The sequence below is a fragment of the Aspergillus pseudodeflectus genome (genome assembly GCF_044049435.1).
Source record: "Aspergillus pseudodeflectus strain CBS 756.74 chromosome Unknown BJX68scaffold_4, whole genome shotgun sequence".
Taxonomy (NCBI): domain Eukaryota; kingdom Fungi; phylum Ascomycota; class Eurotiomycetes; order Eurotiales; family Aspergillaceae; genus Aspergillus; species Aspergillus pseudodeflectus.
This window is the reverse complement of record NW_027263780.1, coordinates 765490-787416: the sequence shown is the minus strand read 5'-3', so window position 1 is coordinate 787416 and position 21927 is coordinate 765490. Positions and strand designations below refer to the sequence as shown.

Sequence of the window (21927 nt, the reverse complement as noted above, 5' to 3'; positions counted from 1 at the left end):
GCTTAAGCAAGAAAAAAAACACATTTCTAAGGGAGCGTCTGAGCAATTCCGCGGCCTCGCAAGCCATACAGAATATTGGTGCCTCAGGCGTCAATATTGATCGGCTATTCCCGACCAAGCTAGCGCGTATTTTGTCTATCGCGTGCTGAGCTCGCCATCCTTATCTTCAACCACATCCTCAATCCCATTTGACTTTTAGTTTGATGATTCTGACCCCCTGTGTGCTTGACATGCGGGTCGCCCGACTATAGCCTCATTAAATATGCCTCCGGATAGAGGCCGCGCCTCGAGGGCCTGTGCTTCCTGTAGGAAACAAAAGACCCGCTGTTACGAATCAGGCGTCACCGGAGGTCCATGCCTCAGATGCGAGCGACTTAGACAGCGGTGTTCTTTTACTCAAGATGCACTCGAGGATCATCCGATACCCGACTCTAGCACCGTCTCACGGTACGTTTCCCGTTTTTATTTCCTTGACCTGAAACTCAGTATGTGCTAGTTTGGAACGCCTGGAAAAGGTCGTCGCTCGTCTTCTTGATCGGCTTGGAGAGGACTCCCACATCTTTGACGATAATCCAGACCACAATGCAAATAATCGAGCGACTGCAACAGAGCCAGTCCCCGTGCCAAAAAGTGCCGACTCCTCCGCGGCTCCTGTCATGGTAATCCGTGAATTGGCAGCAGACACCGGCATTGAGCTACCAAATACATCCCAGCCCATTGCCCTTGATGGCCTTGTTCCTCCAGATCTTGCTTTGCACCTCGTCTCCATGTCTGTGTCCTCCGCGTTTGCTAGCAATGATGGATGCTAACCCGTGCAGATTCCAGGAGCATTACGGCCGCTGGGTCTTGTTTGACCCTGACGAAGACCTCCAAGACCTGCTAGGCCAGCTGAGAAAATCGCCGCTTCTTTTCAGTGCATGTTGTCTGATTGCTGTGCGGCATACGTCTCAAGATCTTGCCGCGACGCTCGCTCCGAAGCTTTACGAATGTGCTCGTTCACTTGTTCAGAATGCACTCCTTGTGTCTCCTCAGCCGCTCGAGTTCTTCCAGGCTGCCCTGATACTATGCATGTGGTCCACAACGGTCGGGCAAGTGCCCCTCAGCATAGATAGCTGGTTACTCAGCGGCTTCGCTCTGCAACACTGCCAGTCAAGCTCTTTGTTCTCAGCAGTGATTGGCGCAACGTCATCTACGGCAGGGCTTAACCGGGATATTCTAAATCGCTGGTTCCTCTGGAACCACATCTGCCTCGTCCATCTCCATTATTCTGTCGGAACCAGCCGGCGGTCAATGCTGCAAGACTGGCACTTGGCGCGGTGCCGCGCCATTGTTGGCTCCGATCGCGCCACCAACTACGAGTTGCGAATGGTCGCTGAAATCTACCTCTATCGAACTGTATACGAACACCTGGCTGGACCGGTGGATATACCGCAGTCGATGGCGGCGCTTCAGGCTTGGAGCAAGGAATGGCATTTCGTTCTCGGTACGTTACTTTGTCTAACTTACGAACCGTACTGATCGTCCTAGAACAACCCCGAGCGCAGTTCCTGATGATGGGCTTTCATTTCTCCCACCTCCTGCTTTATGACAGATGTTTAAAGTCAAAATCTGCGCGGGCAAAGGAATCAGTAGTCTCCGAAATGCTTTCCCACGCAACGACCATCATCCGCTTGGCTATGGACACCGTTGACGAGCGCACCCGACATTTGAGCGACCACATTTATCATATGATCACATTCGCTGCCATCTCCATATGCCGTCTACTTGGTAGCCCCGAGCATTATCTTGGGTCGACTCATGATGTGGCCGAACTGGACCTGTTGATCAACAATTTGATACAATGGCTGCAATCCATCGGACTACCCTGCCACGCCGCCCACACATTCGGACTCATCATCACCCAGGTGCAGCGGAAGATGCGTCCCCAAGTCGAGACCACCGTGCCGAATCCCCCAACTGATATCCTGACTGAAGACTTTACTCGCTTCTGCTTTCCGGAATTTCTGGGAGTCGCCGCAACACCCAACGGTGCTTGGGATGCAACTCCTGGATTTGCTTTCTTTCCGCATGACCTTCCCCCTGATGGAATGGATTGAGAACGTTACAAGCATATTATAAGAACTGACAATCTACTTTACCTAAATATCACGTCTACCGCATATTGAGACCACTCTGCTGATCCATCACCGACCAGTATACCGCTTCTCCATCCACCGAAAGATGGGAAACGAAATCGCAGAAAAGGCAAACGTCAACTCGTGCCCGATATTCGCGCCACCATCCCCAATCAACTTTGCAATCGGCCCAACGTACCACGCCACTTTCATACCAAGCGCAGCCCCCACGAAGCCGAAAGCAAATGCGCCTATTGCGGCCCATCCGAATGGGAGATAGGCCGGGTCATTCCAGGCATCAAGATCGTATCCCTTCCAACCGCGGCGGAACATGAGATGTTCTTCGATCACTAGGGTAATGTGGATGACTGTCCAGTATCCGATGACACTTAGAAGCGTCTGCAGTGTGTCGTCAAAATACTCGGCCGCACAGCAGCCTATGGTGATTGCTGCTACGAAGCCGAAGGTAACCAGGACGACGCGGGGGACTTTTAGTGCCCATGGGCCGAAGTTTTGTGCGTGAAGGGCAAAGGAGTAGTTGTTCGGGATGTTGTTCTACACACGTTAGGAACTTCAACTGGGCCAATTGAGGTTTGACATACCGGAATCGCACTCAGTCCCGCAAGGACCATGAGAAACTTTCCAAATCCCCCAGCCGGTTCGAGGGCCATCTTCAGCAGACCGCCTACCCCGAACTCGTTATGTGCCTCCCTCCATTCGGGATTGGTGAGAGTACCCGAGTACAACGCTGCGCCTAGTGTCTGCACCAGCACGGTCGGAACGAAGATGCCCACGTACGTGGCCCAGAAGATCTTATACCGCGGCGTATCAACCGGCATGCGAACATTATAATCCGCCGCGCAATTGATCCACGAAACCGCAAACGAAAAGATACTCGCCACGAACGTCAGAACCGGTGCAGCCCGATTCGGTCCACTGATTGGATTCGGGTCTGCCCCTGTCAGTTGCGAGGCGCCTGTACCGGCAGCGACGCACCAGACGATCAGCGGCGAGATCCAGGCGTATGTATCGAGGTGATGGATCCAATTCAATCCGAGCGCGCAGACGATCCAGACCACCGTGCAGATGATTATCACGCCCGCCCAGGTCGGGCACTTTCCGTCGGAGAGGGCGTTGAGCACAACGGCTCCGGAGATTGAGTTGATTGCGTTCCAGCCGGTTGTTGCGACCATGGAAAAAATGACGACGAGGATGTTTCCCCAGTACCCGAAGGAGTAGCGCCTGGCGAGTTAGTGCTACGCGAAACTAGGGAGGAAGATGCGGGACATACGAGAAAGTCGTCATTCGTAACCCTGTCAACCCGAACGCTGCAGTCCATGCTGGCAGCAGGTTGCTTACGACGTTGATTGTCAGAATCACCGCGAAGCTGTCCCAGAACGGGAGACCCAGGATGCCCCCAAGCGAGCCGACGTTGAGCGTAGCAACAGCCATGTTCGCGCTCAGCCTGTACGGTCAGCATAGATTCCGTTGATTCTCCGGATTTCAGGAGAACACATACCAAAAAGTGCAAGCATTCCAGAACTTGGTCGTATTGTGCTGACGCTCCTCATCAGTGACGCGCTCAATGCCCTTCATCTCAATCTTGAGCTTCGTCTGAAGCCAGGAAGAAGACTGCACATCTGGTTCAAAGTCCGAGACCGCATCTGGCGCGGCCTTGTCGACGGAGGAGCTTCTCTTGTCGGTTTCCATAGCTGCGCTGCGAGTTCAATGTCCAGCAAGCTTGGGTCGCAAACCCCAAACCACGCCAGGACCTCGCTCCTTATCTACATCACCTTCCCTGACCTGCTTATCGCTGTTCCTTCACCGCGGCATCGGGCCGATGTCGTCTACTTGTGATAGTGATTGCGTGCTTACAGCCTCTAGCCTGCATAACTCGTGGTGGGTTCCAATTTGGACAGGTAGGTTAATATCCAATGGAGGTGTGCTTCAGGGCTTTAGATCACGTGGTTATTAGCCAATAGCCAGCTGCGCCTAAACGCCAAGTCAGCGATGATTGGGTTTGGATCACGTGATTGCAAACCCACTTCAGTGGCCGGCCAATACTTCAAGTTTTGATGCGCCTCCGTATTAATGTAATATGCCGCCCTACCTGTCCAAATTGAACCCCACTACCAGTTATGTAGGCCGTATCTTACCTACGGCACGCCGCGGCGAGCTGATCCTAGGGCACAAAGCACTACATATTGGCGAACTTTTGTAGCCATAAATTGCTTCGCTTTGCCTGCACTAACCTCAGACCTGCTTCCTCTTGCATCTCATTGCTCAATCCTCAACTGATCGCGCAATCGCAATGGAGCAGCACACCTTCCGCCGACGGGGACTCGGCCTCCGGGGCGTCGACTCCAACCGCGTGGCTCCGGGCTACGTCCTCTATGCCCCTTTGACCTCAAACACAGCACACCTCGTCTCGCCATCCGGAGAGGAGGTTCACAAATGGACGCTCCCTCGCCGCGCGGGTCGACATGCTCGTATCTTGCCTAACGGGAACCTCGCATACAATGCCGCGCACCCGGACTCGCCGAACCTCTTCCCCATGTGGAAGAAGTATTGCGGCGGGGTGATGATGCAGGTTGATCCAGAGGGAAACGTTGTACGGAAATACGAGGATCCGCATGCGCACCATGACCAGAATCATCTTGATGATGGGACGCTCCTGTACACGACACTTGAACCATTGAGTGACGAGGAAGCGGCACGCGTCCGCGGCGGAATACCACGGAGCGAAGCGCCTGATGGGAAAGTCTACGCCGACTGCATCAAGCTCGTTGATCCCTGGTCTACATCGAACGAGTCCTTTTCGGCCGACTTCGAAGCCTCCGACGCAGGAAACGGTGGCGGCGGCGCAAAACTCCTCTGGTCCTGGCGCGCAATCGACCACCTGGACCTCGCCAAATTCACCCAGCACCAAGACTACCCGCGCGAGCACTGGCCGCTGATCAACAGCGTGTCGCTGGATTCAAACGGGGACATTATTGCGTCGTCTCGCAACACTTCGTCCGTATTTATCATCAGCCGCGCGACGGGCGAGGTCATTTGGCACCTCACGGCACCGATAGTGAACCAGCAACACTGCGCACACGAAATCAACCCTAGTACCGGCGACATCCTCATCCTCGACAACGGCGTCTTCCGCCCGGGTCTCGCCGTCCCCTTCTCGCGCGCGATCATCGTCTCCCGAACCACGAAACAGATAACCTGGGAATACAAGGATACCACAACCGGCGGGCTAGGCTTCTTCACGCCGTTTATGGGCTCTGCGCAGAAACTGAGAGGGAAGGATGGGAACGTGCTCATCGCCGAGGCCGCGACGGGACGCATCTTCGAGGTTACGGTTGATGGCGATGTCGTTTGGGAGTTTGTGGTCCCGCAGGTGAATGATTATAGTGGGGTTATGAGTGGGGAGGAGCTGCGGGAGATGGAGAAGATTGGGTTCTCGTATGCGAGTAATGCGGTTTTCCGGGCGTACAAGTACTCTGAAGGGGAGGTGCCGTGGCTTGCAGAGAGGATTAAGAGGAACTAAAAATACTTTCTGTTGGGTCAAGGGTTTTGTTTAGGTGAGGTTTGTGTGAAGCACAACTGGTATTATTTATTGATATGCATGCATATAGTTTCATGTCATGTCATACATTGTTTGTGAATATGAGCGGCATTAAAAGGTGACATTAATACATGATAGATTTGAGAAGCACGAGTTGGAGGACTATAGTGCAGGTGCGTATATAGTCACGTGCTGCTTGTTTATTAGTTATGACTTTTGCGACTCAACTTTCAGAACCTTTCAAATCTGCTATCTCGGTCCGAATAACCATTTACTCGATCTTGATGCCCAACTTTCCGAAATGGTTCTTGCCCCACTGTTCAATCGTTAGCACCGCTCTCACCTGTCAAGGGACAGCTCACTCACCATGTAGTCATACGCCTCCCTCGCCTTGTCAAGGGTAAACACCTTCTGGTCCACAACAGGATGAATATTATTCGCCTCAATGGCGCGGATCATATCCTGCATAAGCGCCTTGCTCCCGACATACACACCACGCACGGTACAAATGTTGCTCAGCGTATCCAGAACACCAGGCACCGTCTTGGGGTCGAATCCGCCCAGGAACCCAATGATACTAATGACGCCCTCGTACTTGATGCACTTGAAGCTCTGCTGGAGCGTTCCGGCACCACCGACTTCCATGATGTGGTCGACGCCAGCCTTGTCGCGCGTCAGGCCGCGAGCAACCTCGCCCCAGTTTGGCTGCGTCTTGTAGTTGATGATGTGGTCGGCGCCGAGCTCCTTGAGTTTCTTGGCCTTGTCGTCCGACGAGGTTGTTGCGATGACGGTTGCGCCCGCGGCTTTGGCGAACTGGTTTTTTTCGTCAGATCATTGTCGTCGACTGGTGTTGGGCATGTAAGGGGTGGTGGTGGTGGGCCATACCTGCAGCGCAAAGATACTCACACCGCCAGTCCCCTGAACAAGGACAGTGTCTCCAGGCAGCAGCGGCTTCAATCCGTACAGCGCATTCCAGCTCGTCAACGCGGCGCAGGTCAGTGTGCTCGACTCGACATAGTTGAGATTGCTCGGGGCGCGGACGACGCCAAACTCGTGGAAGACGCCGTACTGGCGGAGGGTGCCGTCGAGGACACCACCGAGACCAGAGTGCGACGCCGGGATGTCGACGGCTCCGTACTGGTGCAGCTGGTTGAACAGGGTAACGACCTTGTCTCCCTTCTTGAACAGTTTCACTTTCGATCCGACCTCGACGACCTCGCCGGCTCCGTCGGATCCGGGGACGACGGGCAAGTCGAGGGGGAAGGGGTACATGTCCTGGATGACAGATCTGTTAGATCACGTTCGGGAGGGCTAGGAAGGGGAAGAGAGATTGGAGAGATACCTTGGGAATGGTCAAGTCACGGTAATTGAGAGAAGCACCGTGGAGCTTCACGAGGACGTCGTTCTCTCCGACCTTGGGCACAGGGCCATCGCCATACTTGAGCCCATCAAAGTCCTTTCCGCCATGGACAGTCCACTGCTTCTGCGACGAGGGGGGCATTTTTCCAATGTTCGATTCGCAATCTTTGCTCAAAAGTCGTCTCGAATTTCGGCAGCTTGCTCAGTGTTCAGACAGTTTCTCTTCGGTGGCCGGCGGGGCTGTTGTTATACCACTGCTCTGAAGATTTTGACGTAATTCTTTGCTGGACTCGAGAACGTAATTCACTGTGGACTCGAGGACGTAATTCATGGCTAGACTCGAGAAGATCCGCATTCTTAAGCTTAAAGTTATGGAGCTCTCTTTTCCCCTTCGCTTGAATTGTACACGGTGGATCGAGTATAGCGATGGATTGGAGATTTTATCCATGTCGCGTATAGTAGGCGCCGTTATACCCCACGATCAGCAGCCCGCACCACACCACATCATACCGCATGGCTGCTGCCCCACTACGTCATCCCGGCCGTTTTCCTGATATCTCGCTCCAACGGTTATATAAACATGCACTTTTGCCTTCATCCTCCTGATCCAATCCATCATCCTTCTTTTCTCGGAAAGTCCTCGATTCATCAAGGGACCCTCCCTCCCCGCCAGGAACCCAAGCAAAAATGTCCCTCAACACCGTAACCTCCGGCCTCGGCCAAGCAACCAACCAAGCGACAAACGCCGTCTCAAGCGCGACAAAACCCGCAACAGACACCGTGCAAGACACCACAAAACCCGTAACCGACGCAGCGACCTCAACAACCAACTCCGCCGTCCCGGGCGCATTCCCCAAGGACGAACCCCCGACCAACGAGCGCAACAACGTCACCATCCCCTCGTGGTCCGCCATCTGGACCAACTTCGTCACCTGGGTGAAGGGCCTCATCCCGCGCGGAATCGACATCTTCGAAGCCGCCGTGCGCCGCTTCGTGACATGGCTCATCCCGCCGGAGCGGCAGGCCGCCATGTACCGGACGGCGATCGAGCACCCGATTGCGGGGTCGTTTATTGCGGCGCAGCTGCTGTGTGTGGGGATTCCGCTGGTGCTGTTTATTGCGGGGACGTTGATTTTCGCAGCGGTTGCGATGATTGTTTGGGTGGTGCTTTCGTTGCTCATTCTGGGTCCCATTGTGCTTGTTGCGAGTCTTTTGGGGATTAGTCTCTGGGGCTGGGGGTGGTTTGTTTTTGGGCTTGTGCGCTGGATTGATCGCTTGTTTTTGGGGGGTGTTATGGAGAGGTTTTGGCTTGCGAATGTTCAGAGAGAAAAGGAAGAGGAGGAGGCCAGGGAGAGGGAGAAGGAAGAACAGGAAACGGCAAAAGAAGGGGGAGAAAGTGGTGGTGATACCGGAGGTGAGGAGAAGAAGCAGTAAGATTGGGGTTGATGCTTCTGCTCATAGTCGTGTTAGGAGATGCGTGTATAGCTCTGGTTTCTCAGCGTCTGCTATTTCAGTGTATAATACCAGTCTTGCTTTATCTGTGTACCAAGAAATTTTTCCACCTTGATTGGCTCCATTGGCTCGGCTTCGGATTCCGTGGTAGATTCACGATTTCCTCCTCTTCGAACATATCCTCGACAAATGATGCCCTTGTTGGACATGTGAATAAAAGCTTCACGGTAGCCTTGGTTGACTCTGCGTGCAAGCCAACAAGCTGGTGAATTATCGTGGCAGTCTGTTCTCGTCTATCGGCTGGGTCCGTGAAGAAACTGAGCCCATCAACGACAACATAGAGGAATATATCGTTGGGTAACCTCCCCACCAATCGATGAAAAGCCTGGCAGAGACTAACTACACTGCGAGGGTCCACATCCTGGAGACATCGCTCTAGTTCGCCTTGCAAAAAGCCACGATATCTATCAATAAGCTGTAGCAGCAGGCTCATGATGAGTTCAGAAGGGTTGGCGTATACATCGGAGAGCCGCCGGTGCTGTCCGCAGAAGTAAGCCAAGGCAACAACGCTCGGCTGCTCAGCTGCAATGCGAATGAGAGACTCGAAGAGTTTGGCAGCTGTGTAGGAGACTTCGGATTTTGGCGTCGGCCGCCCCTGTCCGTTGATTAGGAGCGTTGAGGATTCGTCGATGGCCAGCCAGGAGCGTAATCTAGGGCTTTGAATCATTGCCATGAGTCTGTCCTGATCTAGATCATCCTTGTCTGGATTCAGCTTCAATAGGTTTGTGCAATCCCGTGGTATCACGGAGGCATCGTATTCGAATCGCTTTAGCAGCTCCTCCACCACGCCCGAGGGCGTGATCGGCCTTGACCTGATCCGTGGTGCGGCCTTATGTGGTCTAGATTGCTGCACTCGCGTAGATATTTGGTTCGCTATACAGAGTCAGTCACGGTACAAGCCCGTGTTGGTATTACCTACCAGTGTCCACGAGAACGGTGGCAAGATCGTTAAGAACCTCGAGACGACGCAACACTTCTTGCACATCGCCGCCTACGTGATTTTGCATGTCAATCGCGGCTTGCTGAAGATAGACCGTCTCGTACTGTAACTGCAGGGACTGGTCCCCGAGTTTCTGCGAGAGAAAGAGGGCTCTTTCTTTTACTTGCTCGGCCCACCACTTGACCTCTTCCAGGCAGTCGTTGAGTTTGTCGGATTGTTCTGATGGCTTTACCAGGGCTCGCAAGCCAGACTCTGTCTATCTTAGTAGAAGCAAATTCCAAACGTCCAGATAACCTACTAAGAGAGTTCTTGTAGAACCACTTGAGGATGATTTGTAAGGTCTTCAGAGTGGCCTCGTAAAGATTCGCCATCCTTCGATGTATTTCCTCATCCTCTGGAAGGTTTTCCAGTGACACGGCTCGATCATTCAAGATGACAGGAAGCCGCTCGAGGGTTCTGTAAACGACACCTCGGTGATAACCAGCCTGCTCCATCGCAGTGAAGAGCGTCTGCAGACCAGCACAGAGCGCCGCGCTAAACGCAAAGTTCGAAGGTATAAAAGCGATGAAGACTTTCGCATCTTTTGCATTTCTGCAGAGAGCTCGAAACGCTCTCCGGATCTTGCCAGTGAAGCCTTGAACGTCCTGGTCACTGGCCGCCAGGCCGTCGAGGACATCACAGGCCTGGGTCATGGTCGTTTCAACGTCTTTCCAGTCATGGCTCAGGTTATGCTGGATTGGCTGCTGGCCATGCTTCTGCCGGTAGTTGTCGACAATTTCCAGGAAGCTATCGCGGGCAGTAAAGCAGTCCTTGTAAATTTCGTTGAGATCACTGGATCGAGGATCAGTATACTACAGTTGGAAAAAGGCATCCTGGCTCACTCATCGCTCGCACTCGAATTGGCCTTCAGGGTCCTGGTCCAGCGCTTTGTGTTAATATCGTAGGCGACGCCTGTTCGGACTCTGGTGTCTAGCGCCGGATGGTCCCGCCCATCGAGCCCCCGCATAAAGCGTACGACGTCGGTCTGTCCACTGTCGTTAGCTTTGGTAGTATCCAGATCCATGGTTCCGATCGTGAAACTGTCGCGAGATACGGTTGCAATCGTTCAACTGGGGAAGCTGGCAGCGGCTCGGTTCCATTTTGTTCTCAGCCTCACCTGGGCGCATACATTAGCGCTGCGGCTGAGGAGGGGTAATCAGGTAATCGCCCAACATCAACGCACCTCCTTTTGATTTTCCCACCTCCATCGCTCCTGCTGTTGTCAAGCCTCGCTTCAGGATGTCGCCCAAAGCTATTTCTGTACCAGTCCCGCGTTCACCTTCACCTCCAAAATCTCCCCGAGCCCCCAATATTATCGACGAGGCAGATCTTGGAGACGCTGAGGATGCGGGGCAATTCCCCACGGATAGCATCCCGGCAGAGAGGATCCAAGAGTCAGATGAAACCCCCATGCCTCCAGATTCAGAGGCTCCGGAAGAAGAGGACTCAGAGTCGATAACCTCAGATTCGACAAGGGATGGGAAGTTCCGACTTCCTCGTTCACGTGCAACAAAAATTCCCAAGGGAGCAACATTGAGGCGCAAAGGAGATAATTACTACGCCGCATCGGATGTATCGTATGAGGAGTATCAGAAGAGGCCTCTCAAGCCCCGTGTCAAGCGCCTAGTCGCAGGCCATCTTGCGCAAATAGCACGGGACACTGCCAGCTCCATCGACGTCTATTACCAGAGTGTGGTGCCTGACGCCGTGGTTAATGCTGCCTCGAGCACGGACAAATCTTCGGTAGGACGTACGAATGGGCTGCGGCAGCACGTCGACTGCCCTTGGGCGGTTCAAATCAATTCTCCATCCGTGATCGAGCGGTTGGCAGAAGTCTTGGGCGTGGCTGTGGCAACTTTCCCGGACCCTCTGATGTAAGTGTGAGCAGACAGCGTGAGATCTCCGGACTTGAGCTGATTGTCAACAGAATAACACATCCTTTCAAAGTCTGCAACCTCGTCACTGAGCCCAGGTATAACTGCTGATCAGAACAGATATTGGTAGCTTACGCAGAGATATCGCTACCTAAACCTAGTGCTCCGGCTCCAGCTCCAGCTCCAGCTCAAATTCCAACTTCTCGTTATCCGGATGACCATAACCAGATCCAGTCCTTTAGAGAAGAGCGTGGAAACCCCGTCGACCATCTTCGCTGCTTACAAGAGATTCTGGCGATCGATTTTCAACCTCTGATCTTGCTACGACAATCATTACGCGAGGCCTCACTGACGAAAATATCCTTTGACGACCTCTGGCATGTCTTCCACCCGGGAGATCTGGTTTTGTCCAAGAATGAAGGTCATGAGCAGCTTTATAGGGTCCTCGAAGCTCGGCAGGGCATTGGTCCGGCTCTTGCACCACCAGCGCGTGCTCCCAGACGCCCTGCCAGAGCACTCTCTGAGTCAGATTATTCTGGAGGCTCAGATAGCGAAGGCGAGGATCCCGATTATAACGCCTTTTATGTGTCCTGCGTGCATCTAGACTTTGACGGGACGTCTATCGGGCCCGCTTCAGCACAAGTTCCGATTCACTACTTCCCAGGAGAGAAAGATATAATCGCCCTCAATATATTCCCTGTAAAGTTTCTCTCACTCGGCCAAGACATTCAAAATCGGATGGCTGCGAGAGGGAAACGTTATATTGCCTGTCAAGGCCACATGAGGTGTGACGGCACCGCATACCGTCCATCCTGGACAAAGCCTACCCCGTCGGAGCTCCAGGGAGAGATATACATTGATGTCAAAACAGGGTACCGGGCTATTGGGGCGAAATACAAGCCATCGGTTACAAGGGCTCGTGTTGAAGAACTCTTCGATCGCCGCGATAATCTGACCGTGTATGACTACAGCCGACCTTCACGTCCGGCCCGGGAATTGCCACGTCGCTCCCGTAAGCCAGAAAGAACAGACCACGCTTTTGTCGATAAAGTACTTGCGCTCCAGGCAATGGATGCGCATTCAGAGTCTCTTAATACCATCCCCTTCGAGGAGGCAGCAGGCTTGTCTCCAGAGCTTTGTCAGCTCCTACCGTCTCATATTCTAGCCTACGCTTTCCAGGCTCGCAAATGGTGTAAGGAAAATCTCCCAGATCCGTATCAAGAGAGGATTACCTTAACCTATACCCCTAGATTTCGTCGACGTCGAGTGTGTTCAAGCGATTGACAAAAGTGATTCGGCTCTCCAAAACAGCTTTGATGACCTTGTAATTCCGGAAAACTACCGTGACCTCTTGATTGCACTAGTCCAGAGCCACACGTCGGAAAACAGGCAGAAAACCTCAATGGACCTCGTGCAGGGCAAGGGTCGCGGATTGTTTATCCTCCTCCATGGGCCCCCAGGCGTGGGAAAGACAAGCACAGCCGAGTTGATCGCCCTGTACACGAAGAGGCCGCTCTACTCCATCACCTGCGGCGACATCGGCCTCACGCCACGCCAGATCGAGACGAAATTGAGCAAACACTTTGCGCTGGCAAATAAATGGGGCTGCGTGCTGTTGCTGGACGAGGCTGACGTGTTTCTGATGAAGCGCGACTGGCGCGACATGAACCGAAACGCACTGGTGTCTGTTTTCCTCCGCGTCCTCGAGTACTACTCGGGAATCCTCTTCCTGACGACGAATCGCATCGGCGTCATAGATGAGGCTTTCAAGTCCCGCGTCCATATTTGTCTCAGGTATCCGACCATCAGCATCGAGTCGACTCGGTCAATTTGGGAGAACCAGCTCAACCGGATTGCTCGAGAAAACGCAGAAAAAAAGGTCAAGATAGTGTTCAACAAAGCCGAGTTATTCGGGTTCGCAGATAAGCACTATAAGCTCCACGCAGCCTCAGGGACGACCTGGAACGGCCGACAGATCCGCAACGCCTTCCAAACAGCCATCGCGCTGGGACAGCACGATCGGACCATCAAACTCCGCGAGAACGGGATGACAGAAGAAGACGCCGAAGCATCAGGAAAAGAAAAATACATGACGATCAAATTGACCCGCGGGAACTTCAGGAAGATCGCCAAGACAGCCAAGGACTTTGAAGACTACATGGTCAGTGTCCGGGGGTCGGATACCGTGCTGGCGCAGGAGGAGGCTCTGCGAGATGACGGATTCGATCCGGATAATATGGCCCCAGCACAGAAGGACTACCGTGGCTTGCTGTCTGTGTCTGTGTCTGGTGCTCGGCGTTCGCGGTCGGGAAATAGTCCCCCTCATGGTCCTGCTGGTGGGAGTTTATATGCTCATGACAACAAAGGAAAGAAGGTGGACTCGGATTCTAGTGAAAGTGACTCGGACGATGATTATTGAGTTCACTGTATATATTGGACATTGCCTTCAATAGCGTCAACAACAGAAATTGCTGTTTCTCACTTGCATGGACCGAAGCTTGCGCAGTAACATCACACCGAACATCTCATGACGACCAGGAATCGAGATGACCGAGATGAATATGACCTAAAAGTGAGCTGAGACTGGAACTTTTGCTGCACTTAAAATGAGACATACCCAACCGCAAGAGACGCGGAAAGCCTGCTGAGATATTCCGTAAGGTTCGATGGTACTGCTATCCACATCCATGTCCAACATCATCTCTCAAGCCCAAAGCACTGTCCGGTCCTAGTTTGAGTACCCAGTGAACCCCATTATAGGTGGTGGACGGACCAGATAGGGGAGAAGGGTCTCGCTTGATTCTGGTGACTATGGACAGCGGTCGCTCCTTCCCTCTATACGATGAATTGCTTATAGCTCTCCCACAAGGATGCCGCGACCTGGATCCACGGCGGGGCCAGCACATGCACCTTCCTCGCACACGCTCAAGGATCTATAAAGAAACAGGCCTTGGACATCCTAGCCTAACCCATATATACGGGTGGTACCACTAGGTAAAGAGACTACGTCCCCAAGCATCGTGGGCAGAGACTTTGCGCTGAATATTTGCCGGCTCCGTCGGTCTCCAGGCTTGCGCGCAACGCAAGGGAGATCCTGTTCTTCACCCGGTTCGCCCACCTGATAGCACATCTCTTCAAAGCATCGGAATAAGCTTGGTCAATGCAACTGCGTAGCTGCAATATCATCCACTTTCGACCTATCGCCCCCATCACAGTAGGAGAGAATTAGTACCCTAGGTAGAACCCGGAGTATCAGGCATGTCTGAATGCGACTCTTCGCAGCCCAACGCAAGGGCAGTACTATAGGCAATCGGACAGGAGAGGTATACGACGAGGTGAGCAATCCAAGGTCCAAGGGATGGCAGGCATTCCAGCGAAACCTCTTGCCGTCCTCACCGCGTCTCCTCCCCCGGCGAATCACTTGTGGCAGCTGCTTATTGACAAGCCATCACATCGCCATGCCCTGCATTGTAGTGTGTCCCTTGCAGAGCGCATATACGAGATCTGGTGTCCACGTAGCATTGGGTTAGGTGGAGGGGGTAATTGGCCGTATTCTCCAACTGAGAATGTGTGGTTCGCCTTGGCATTCAGTAGTGTGAGGCACCTGGCCCCTGGTATGCGGGGAGAAAGTCTGGGGTTGGAGATCTGTTGGTGTGATTGGATCGCCAGGAATACGAAGTGCATGTGGATATGAAGATCGTAGGATATGGATATGCCATAGCGAGAGTCAGTTTGAGCTGATCATCTCTGTCGAAGAGAGGGTTCACTTTGTGGGAGGGTCTTTGGTTGTCTGGAGTATAGTAGTATTAGTGAAGGACCGGGGTATAAATAGGATGATCCAGTCTGTTGTCGTTGATGGATCATCATCAATGAGAATCGTCCTCTTCAAGAACATATCATTCCTCCGTCACCACCGCTCCTGAATCAAACCTGAACCCAATCAAGAAAAATGAAGTACCTCGCCGCCATCGTCGCTGTTCTCAGGTAGGTCGTACCAACCTCTTCTTCGGCCGACACAGCCAGCCAGCTAACAAACAATGATAGCCTTTGTGTCTCCGGTTAGTCTATAGGAACACTCCATTCAGTGGTGACTTGGTCGAGGTTCTGACTGGTAGTCCCAGACACTCTCGCAATTTCCTGCGGCGCTCAGGGCTCCTCCAGGGGCGTTCGTTGCGTCGCGATAAACCAGCCGTGCCCTGCAGGTTTCCGTCCTGTTTTCTATGACGATCCCGCGCCGTGCTATAACAACCAGCGCTGCTGCATTTAGGGCAATTGCGCATAGGCCGAGATCCGTGTGCCTGTGGATTCAGTGGATTGAGGGGAGTTGTTTTCTTTGGACAAGTTGACGCGTGGGGGGATAATATGCGGCTCTAGGTACTCCGTATGGTAGTCAGGCAGGGGTCTCTCGATAGCAATTCAATGAATAGCACATTTTGGTAATTTTCTCCTCGAAATAAATCCAGTTCGTATACGTATCGGTAAACTCGGTATCCCCGGTTGGCGTCGGCCACATCACCATGCATACAGCTGAGCCACATCAGCCACAGCCAGCGATTAGCGCGAGGTAATCCTGGATCAACGGTGCATTAGCCTGGGCAGAGCCAGCGCCCAGAGTCGTGGAAATGGCGCATTTTTGACAGCTGGTCGATTCTCGAAACTCCACACGTGATGAGGATTGCAGCGCAGATCGCCACCCAACCTTGACGAACACTACACTGCAGCTGCATACTCAAGACTACCGCGGAGTATACAGTCCAGCTCCAGCTTCTGTGTTTGAAGCCATCAGGAAGGAATTGTCGGAGTCCGACTTTGCAGGGGACAATTCCTCTCTGCCGTTGCGTATTGGCGGGCGAGAGCGATGGGGGGGCATCTGACCAGTTCGCGAACCTGTATCGAGAGTCATTGGGGTTCGCGCGCTCCATTTACGCTCCAGGATGATCCGGCAATGGGTTTGTCGAGGTGCAGCGAACGGTGAGAACGCGGAGTAATTTATGACTCCGATGGCTATCGAGCACGGCTTTATACCCGAATCCATGGATCTTTTCAGCAGACTAGGACGCAGACAGCTAGCTGGAGAAGACTCGACCAAGATCAGACCATTGCAGGAAATCAGATGAGCTCGTTGGAGCCGTTGAGCAGAGTGGACAATCGCAAAAGGTCCAATGTAACGGCTGTACACGCCAAGCCCTGACTAACGGCAACTCTGAGCCGAGTGATTGGCTTTTTCCTCAGTAAAATACAGATCTCCGCTCAGCAATGCCTCCGGATTACAAAATATTACCGATGATCGGGCTGGGCTATTTTTGTTGGAGTTGGTTCTGCGCCAGCGACTCGGGATTCCCCTTGACCTGACCGGGGTTTCTTCTCGACCTCTCCTCACCCCCTGCGCTGCTCTCGGGCATTCTTTTCTTTCACCTTTCGCTCTTTAAACCCCCGCGCGCCCAGTCCTTTTCAGCCCGCCATACTGGCTCTCGTCAAACTCACGAACCCCTGTTGCCTACCAATACCACCTCTTGCTCCTGGATCCCCGTGCGACCCCAGACTCGCCCACCCGACCTTTTCCACCTAATAAAACGGCGATTGCCAGAGTCAGCTGGCAGCAATGTCAACTCTTTTACCAGAAGTCCCCCGCTCAACCCGAATAATCGTCAGCGACGACCACGAAAGCTCCGACGCATCGACCGCCCCTTCTCCTTCCACAACCGTTAGCTCCAGGAGCTTCGACACCAAACCTGCCACAACTTCAGATTACTCGAGACCAGCAATGCAACGAAAGGCTTCATCACCCCTAGCGCCCGCCTTTATGGTGTCCGCTCCGGGCAAAGTCATCGTGTACGGAGAACATGCGGTCGTCCACGGCAAGGCCGCAATGGCTGCGGCAATTTCCCTCCGGTCATATCTCCTCGTCACTACACTCTCTAAATCGCAGCGCACAATCACACTGAACTTCCGTGACACGGACCTGAACCATACGTGGAACATTGACGAATTGCCCTGGGAGCTGTTCAAGCAGCCGTCGAAGAAGAAGTACTACTACGATCTCGTCACGACCCTCGATACCGAATTGTACGATGCGATTCAGCCTCATGTCGAAGATATCTCCCCAGACGCCGCGGAGGAGATGCGGAAAATCCACAAACGCTCCGCTAGCGCTTTCCTCTACCTCTTCCTCTCCCTCGGGTCTCCGCAGAACCCTGGCGCCATCTACACCCTTCGATCTACAATTCCCATCGGCGCCGGTTTAGGGAGCAGCGCAAGTGTCTGCGTGTGCATGAGCGCTGCGCTGCTGCTTCAAATTCGCACCCTTGCCGGTCCCCACCCCGATCAGCCACCAGATGAGGCGGAAGTCCAAATTGAGCGCATCAATCGCTGGGCCTTTGTCGGAGAAATGTGCATTCACGGAAACCCCAGTGGTGTAGACAACACGGTATCCGCAGGCGGAAAGGCCGTGATCTTCAGACGGGGCGACTACTCGAAACCACCGTCCGTCGTCTCCCTCCCAACCTTCCCTGAACTCCCACTCCTCCTTGTCGACACGCGCCAGGCGCGTTCTACCGCCGTTGAAGTCGCCAAAGTGGGTGACCTGCGCAAAGAATGGCCCATCGTCACTGAGTCTATTCTCGATGCAATTGACAACATCACAACATCCGCTGAGCAAGTCATCCGAGCCCCGAGCCCCGAGGGCCTGTCCGACAGCACTCTCCAACAACTCGGAACACTTATCCGAATCAACCACGGTTTCCTCGTTTCTCTGGGTGTATCTCACCCGCGCCTCGAGCGCATCCGCGAACTTGTGGACTATGCCGATATTGGCTGGACCAAGTTGACCGGTGCCGGTGGTGGCGGCTGCGCTATCACCCTGCTACGTCCAGACCTCAAGGGAGAATCCCTCGCCAACCTGAAACAGCAACTCGACGATGAGAACTTTGGCATTTACGAGACGACTCTTGGAGGCGATGGGATTGGTGTGCTCTGGCCGGCTGTGCTCCGCAATGGCTCAGACGAGGAGGGCGGCGAGGAGATCGACCAGCAGAAGTTCGAAAACGCCATTGGCACCGACGGCATTGAGCGCCTTGTCGGTGTCGGTGTTCAGGAGAAGAGAGAGGGCTGGAAGTTCTGGAAGCGCGCTATTGCTTGAGCTGCTTGAGCACAAACCACTTCTTGGTGTCCACGCCTCTCCGCACTCTTAACCACCAGCGTGTCTACAGAAATACCCTCCTGCCGAACCTGACACGATTCCCACCCCACCCTTCTTCCCCTGGCACCTTCACGCCGACTAAAAACTAATGACGGATTGTGCTATATGATATATCCCCGTTACCTGACCATCTCTCTCAACATAATCTTTGTATAGTCTATAGCCCGACGGCAGCGTTGCATGAACTCTACTTTCTTCTCTTCATCCCTTTCTCTATTGACTGTTCTGATTTTCCTTCTGTTTTATTCTCGTCTTTGCATGTGGATGTGGGGTTATATCGGGTTCCGGCAATTGATTACTTTTGTGTGGGTTATGTTATGTTGCATATGGATGGGAAAGGCGTGCTTCTTTTCCCGTCTTATTTAGGTACCTAATACTACTCTAAAATAGTCTTGAGGCTGCGCTCCGATTGCATATTTAGGTATTTATCTACGTCCTAAATCAACCATATATTCTACTTTTATCAATTTTGTTGGGATAAATGGTGGGGTCGATAGTATGATTTCTTTTAGTAGAAGTGTCAATATATATAGAAGCCTAGCCTCCTCATAACTCATGTAACATCGCGACACCAAGTAAATTGTGAATAAGGGTATCGTACAAACAACACACATCTCCATACTCCCCTCGTGTCCAATCAAACCATTAAATCCACCCAACCCGCTCCAAATACTCAGACTCACCCCATCGTCGTCTCCCACCCCTTCTCAATCATAACATCCATCCAATAAACCTCACCATCGCCCCCGTCCATCCGCCTCCAAACCTCCTCAACCAACTGCAAGCAAACACTAATCGGTTTCGGCGGCAACACGTGCAGGAACGAGGTCAGTCTCCCGAGCACAAAGCGTCTCGTCCGCGAGACCTCCAGCGCAAGGCTTGAAATGCAGGGCCCGTTTCCGGATGCCGATAGGGCTGGACCCCCGTCGGCGCCGGCGTCGGTGTCCGATGTGGAGTCTGGGTTCATTGACGGCGAGGGTTGTGGTGGGAGACGCAGCTCGCTGCTTGAGGCGACGAGGAGGAGGGGTTGGAGACAGCGCGTGCGGGATTCCTGCGGGATGGTTTTTAGGCGCGAGAGGGTTGTTAGCGCGAATTCCGTGAGCCAGCTGTCGTAGTAGCTTGCGTCGGGGTGTGAGGGGGGTTGTTGGGTTGGCTGTGTGGAGGGATGGACAGAGGGTTGTTGATACGGTGGGTCGGTGAACCAGGCGGAGTTAGGGTTGAAGGGTGGGTTGAAGGATACATGCGGATTCGGGGTATGAGACGGTTGGTGCTGGTGCTGGTGTTGTTGATTTGGTGAATGATAGTGCTGCTGCTGCTGCTGTTGGTTTTGCATGGGTAGTCGCCGCTGGAGAAGGTCGGGAAACGTGCGGTAGAGCTGCAGGAGACCCGTGCAGCGGTAGACTTCGGCCATAGTGAGAAGGTGCCAGACGGGTGTTTCGTCGTCGCCCGGTGAGACGATCTCAGCTTCTGTTGGGTGGGCGAGGGAGAGGAGGCGTTCTTCCAGCTCCTGGGCTCGCTCGAGCGCGATCTGGGCTTGAGCGATATCAGCGTGAGAGGTGAATCTTCGCGCTCGGATGCGTTTGCGCTCCGCTCGGACGAGACGGCCGGCTTCCTGCAGGGTGAATTGCGTGTCGCGGGCGATGCCAGTCCAGGGGTGCGGGACCCGTTGGAGAACGAGTGATTCGGCGGTGTTTGAGGGGGTTTGCGCGGCGGGGAGGACGGCGGCGTCATCGGCGACGAAGGAGAGGAGCATCTCCCAGTACACGAGGGCTTCTTCGAAAAATTGATAGTTGTTTCCGCGGCTTGTTGGGTTAGTCGATTTTGCCAGTGCAGCCGTATCGAGATGGCGTCGGAGGAGGTTGAAGAATGAGATGCCGAGATCCTTCGGGTCGTGCCAGCTTGCGGTCTGACCGAGCATGAGCAAGGCTAAGAGAGACTTATCGTCCACGGTGGGTTCGTTGCTGATGATTTCGATGGCCTCGTTGCGCATCTTCTTACCCATGGGACCGAACTGTGGGAAGTCATTGACCAGGGTAGCTGCGGCCATACTCTGCATAGTGCGGCACATGGCCAGGGATGAGCCCCACAAACGGGAAACTGTGGTCCTGAACGGGTTCATCTGGCTATCATAGCTGGAGAACAGTGCAGCAACTTCCTTGAAGTAATATTCAATCAGCGTCCAGGACGGATTGTTTAGAGGTCGAGGAATTGATGTCAGATCCCGCGGAGCGGGCCGGACGGGTGCAGATGGAGGAGGATACTGGCGGACAATAGTAGACGGATCGAAGCCAGGGAAGTCTCGAGATTGGTTTTGAAGTAGAGGAGCCGCGAGAGAGAAGAAGGCCAGTGGATCAGAACCCAAGCTGGCCGGCGAGCCAAAGGCCATTCCGGAGCCATCTACGTGGTGGTTCGTGGCGGTCCTTGCAGAAGCTGGCGACGGAGGGCACAAATCAGCCAACTCTGGAAGCGACCCAGAATGCTGGAGATCCCATAGTTCATCGCATAGTGCGTTGGCGTCATCGTCCTCCACGAGTCCGAGGCCACCATGCTCAGGAGCATGGATAACGTCCGGGGCTAGCGAAGCCGCATTTTCTGGGTTGAGATAGTGCTCCGAAGTAGGCTGTAATCGAGGATGAGATGACTGACTCGCCTTCCGGGGCGATGTGTCGATATGAGTGTTGAAGTCGACGGAATCGTTGTCGGCGGCCGGTTCCAGACCACCGCCATCTTCACCAGAGGGGTTGTTTGTGACCCAGCGCAGAGTCTGGACATAACCCGGGCATCTGACCCCAAGACGAGTGCAACGACTGCAGTGAGGCTTTTCTTCCCCGCATTTTACCTGTTAATCAAGTTAGTCGCAAATCGCGGTCTAAGCCGATCGAAGGGAATTGGAGACTCGGTCACTCGGGGACTGACGAACCCGCTTGCTCTTGCATCTGGCACACCCGTTTCGGGACTTTTTAACTCGACGCATCGTTTGGAAAATGTAACCGAATGCGGAATGATAACGAGGGTGAGAAGAAAGGAAAAGTCATGGCGGCGAAGGAAGAGGAGAAAGAGGAGAAAATCGGGGAGAGGAGAAGATCTCCAAGATGGCACTGCAGCGATAGGCTGTGGGTTGCTGTCATTGGCACGGAAAACTCTCGGAAATCTGCCACGTCCTTGGACGGTCTAGGCTGCGGGGATCTCAACATGACACAGATAAGGCTTATCTGCAAGTGAGATAAGTTGAAGACGTGAGGGGGTCGGATGAGGAGATGGAGTGCCATTGTGGCATGTGACTTTGAGGTTATTCAAGTAGACAATCACGGGACCTCAGATAAAGTCTCTAT

General features: G+C 53.6%; 9 protein-coding genes across 9 annotated transcripts; 5 read left to right on the top strand and 4 right to left on the bottom strand.

The window, feature by feature from the left end:
• The first annotated feature begins 184 nt into the window (after positions 1–184).
• On the top strand, positions 185–2193 carry BJX68DRAFT_227518 (Zn(II)2Cys6 transcription factor). Its single transcript, XM_071038683.1, has 4 exons — positions 185–447; positions 497–769; positions 819–1483; positions 1528–2193. Exons 1-4 carry the CDS (start codon positions 263–265, stop codon positions 2094–2096), a joined length of 1692 nt encoding a protein of 563 aa, XP_070903889.1. The 5' UTR covers positions 185–262; the 3' UTR covers positions 2097–2193.
• On the bottom strand, positions 2141–3824 carry BJX68DRAFT_277637 (purine-cytosine permease family protein; the record flags this gene model as incomplete). The annotated part of the gene is made up of 4 exons (XM_071048368.1): positions 2141–2669; positions 2717–3356; positions 3406–3579; positions 3634–3824. 4 exons carry the CDS (start codon positions 3822–3824, stop codon positions 2184–2186), a joined length of 1491 nt encoding a protein of 496 aa, XP_070903888.1. The 3' UTR covers positions 2141–2183.
• A 300-nt stretch (positions 3825–4124) lies between these two features.
• On the top strand, positions 4125–5742 carry BJX68DRAFT_144117 (uncharacterized protein). Its single transcript, XM_071036535.1, has one exon. It carries the CDS (start codon positions 4426–4428, stop codon positions 5653–5655), a length of 1230 nt encoding a protein of 409 aa, XP_070903887.1. The 5' UTR covers positions 4125–4425; the 3' UTR covers positions 5656–5742.
• Position 5743: 1 nt separating this feature from the next.
• Positions 5744–7514, bottom strand: BJX68DRAFT_277635 (zinc-dependent alcohol dehydrogenase family protein). The gene is made up of 4 exons (XM_071048367.1): positions 7016–7514; positions 6559–6948; positions 6040–6486; positions 5744–5989 (listed from the first exon to the last, which is right to left on the bottom strand). The coding sequence occupies exons 1-4, from the start codon at positions 7172–7174 to the stop codon at positions 5945–5947; spliced, it is 1041 nt and encodes a 346-aa protein (XP_070903886.1). The 5' UTR covers positions 7175–7514; the 3' UTR covers positions 5744–5944.
• On the top strand, positions 7515–8621 carry BJX68DRAFT_144061 (lipid droplet assembly factor 1). The gene has a single exon (XM_071036534.1). The coding sequence runs from the start codon at positions 7720–7722 to the stop codon at positions 8464–8466; it is 747 nt and encodes a 248-aa protein (XP_070903885.1). The 5' UTR covers positions 7515–7719; the 3' UTR covers positions 8467–8621.
• BJX68DRAFT_144019 (uncharacterized protein) lies at positions 8517–10609 on the bottom strand. Its single transcript, XM_071036533.1, has 4 exons — positions 10366–10609; positions 9783–10315; positions 9464–9736; positions 8517–9417 (listed from the first exon to the last, which is right to left on the bottom strand). Exons 1-4 carry the CDS (start codon positions 10545–10547, stop codon positions 8567–8569), a joined length of 1839 nt encoding a protein of 612 aa, XP_070903884.1. The 5' UTR covers positions 10548–10609; the 3' UTR covers positions 8517–8566.
• Position 10610: 1 nt separating this feature from the next.
• BJX68DRAFT_143987 (uncharacterized protein) lies at positions 10611–13944 on the top strand. The gene is made up of 4 exons (XM_071036531.1): positions 10611–11397; positions 11451–11469; positions 11518–12589; positions 12648–13944. The coding sequence occupies exons 1-4, from the start codon at positions 10763–10765 to the stop codon at positions 13814–13816; spliced, it is 2895 nt and encodes a 964-aa protein (XP_070903883.1). The 5' UTR covers positions 10611–10762; the 3' UTR covers positions 13817–13944.
• A 2744-nt stretch (positions 13945–16688) lies between these two features.
• On the top strand, positions 16689–19053 carry erg12 (mevalonate kinase). Its single transcript, XM_071036532.1, has one exon. It carries the CDS (start codon positions 17000–17002, stop codon positions 18533–18535), a length of 1536 nt encoding a protein of 511 aa, XP_070903882.1. The 5' UTR covers positions 16689–16999; the 3' UTR covers positions 18536–19053.
• A 61-nt stretch (positions 19054–19114) lies between these two features.
• BJX68DRAFT_227505 (uncharacterized protein) lies at positions 19115–21693 on the bottom strand. The gene is made up of 2 exons (XM_071038682.1): positions 21516–21693; positions 19115–21434 (listed from the first exon to the last, which is right to left on the bottom strand). Exons 1-2 carry the CDS (start codon positions 21567–21569, stop codon positions 19275–19277), a joined length of 2214 nt encoding a protein of 737 aa, XP_070903881.1. The 5' UTR covers positions 21570–21693; the 3' UTR covers positions 19115–19274.
• Positions 21694–21927: the final 234 nt, after the last annotated feature.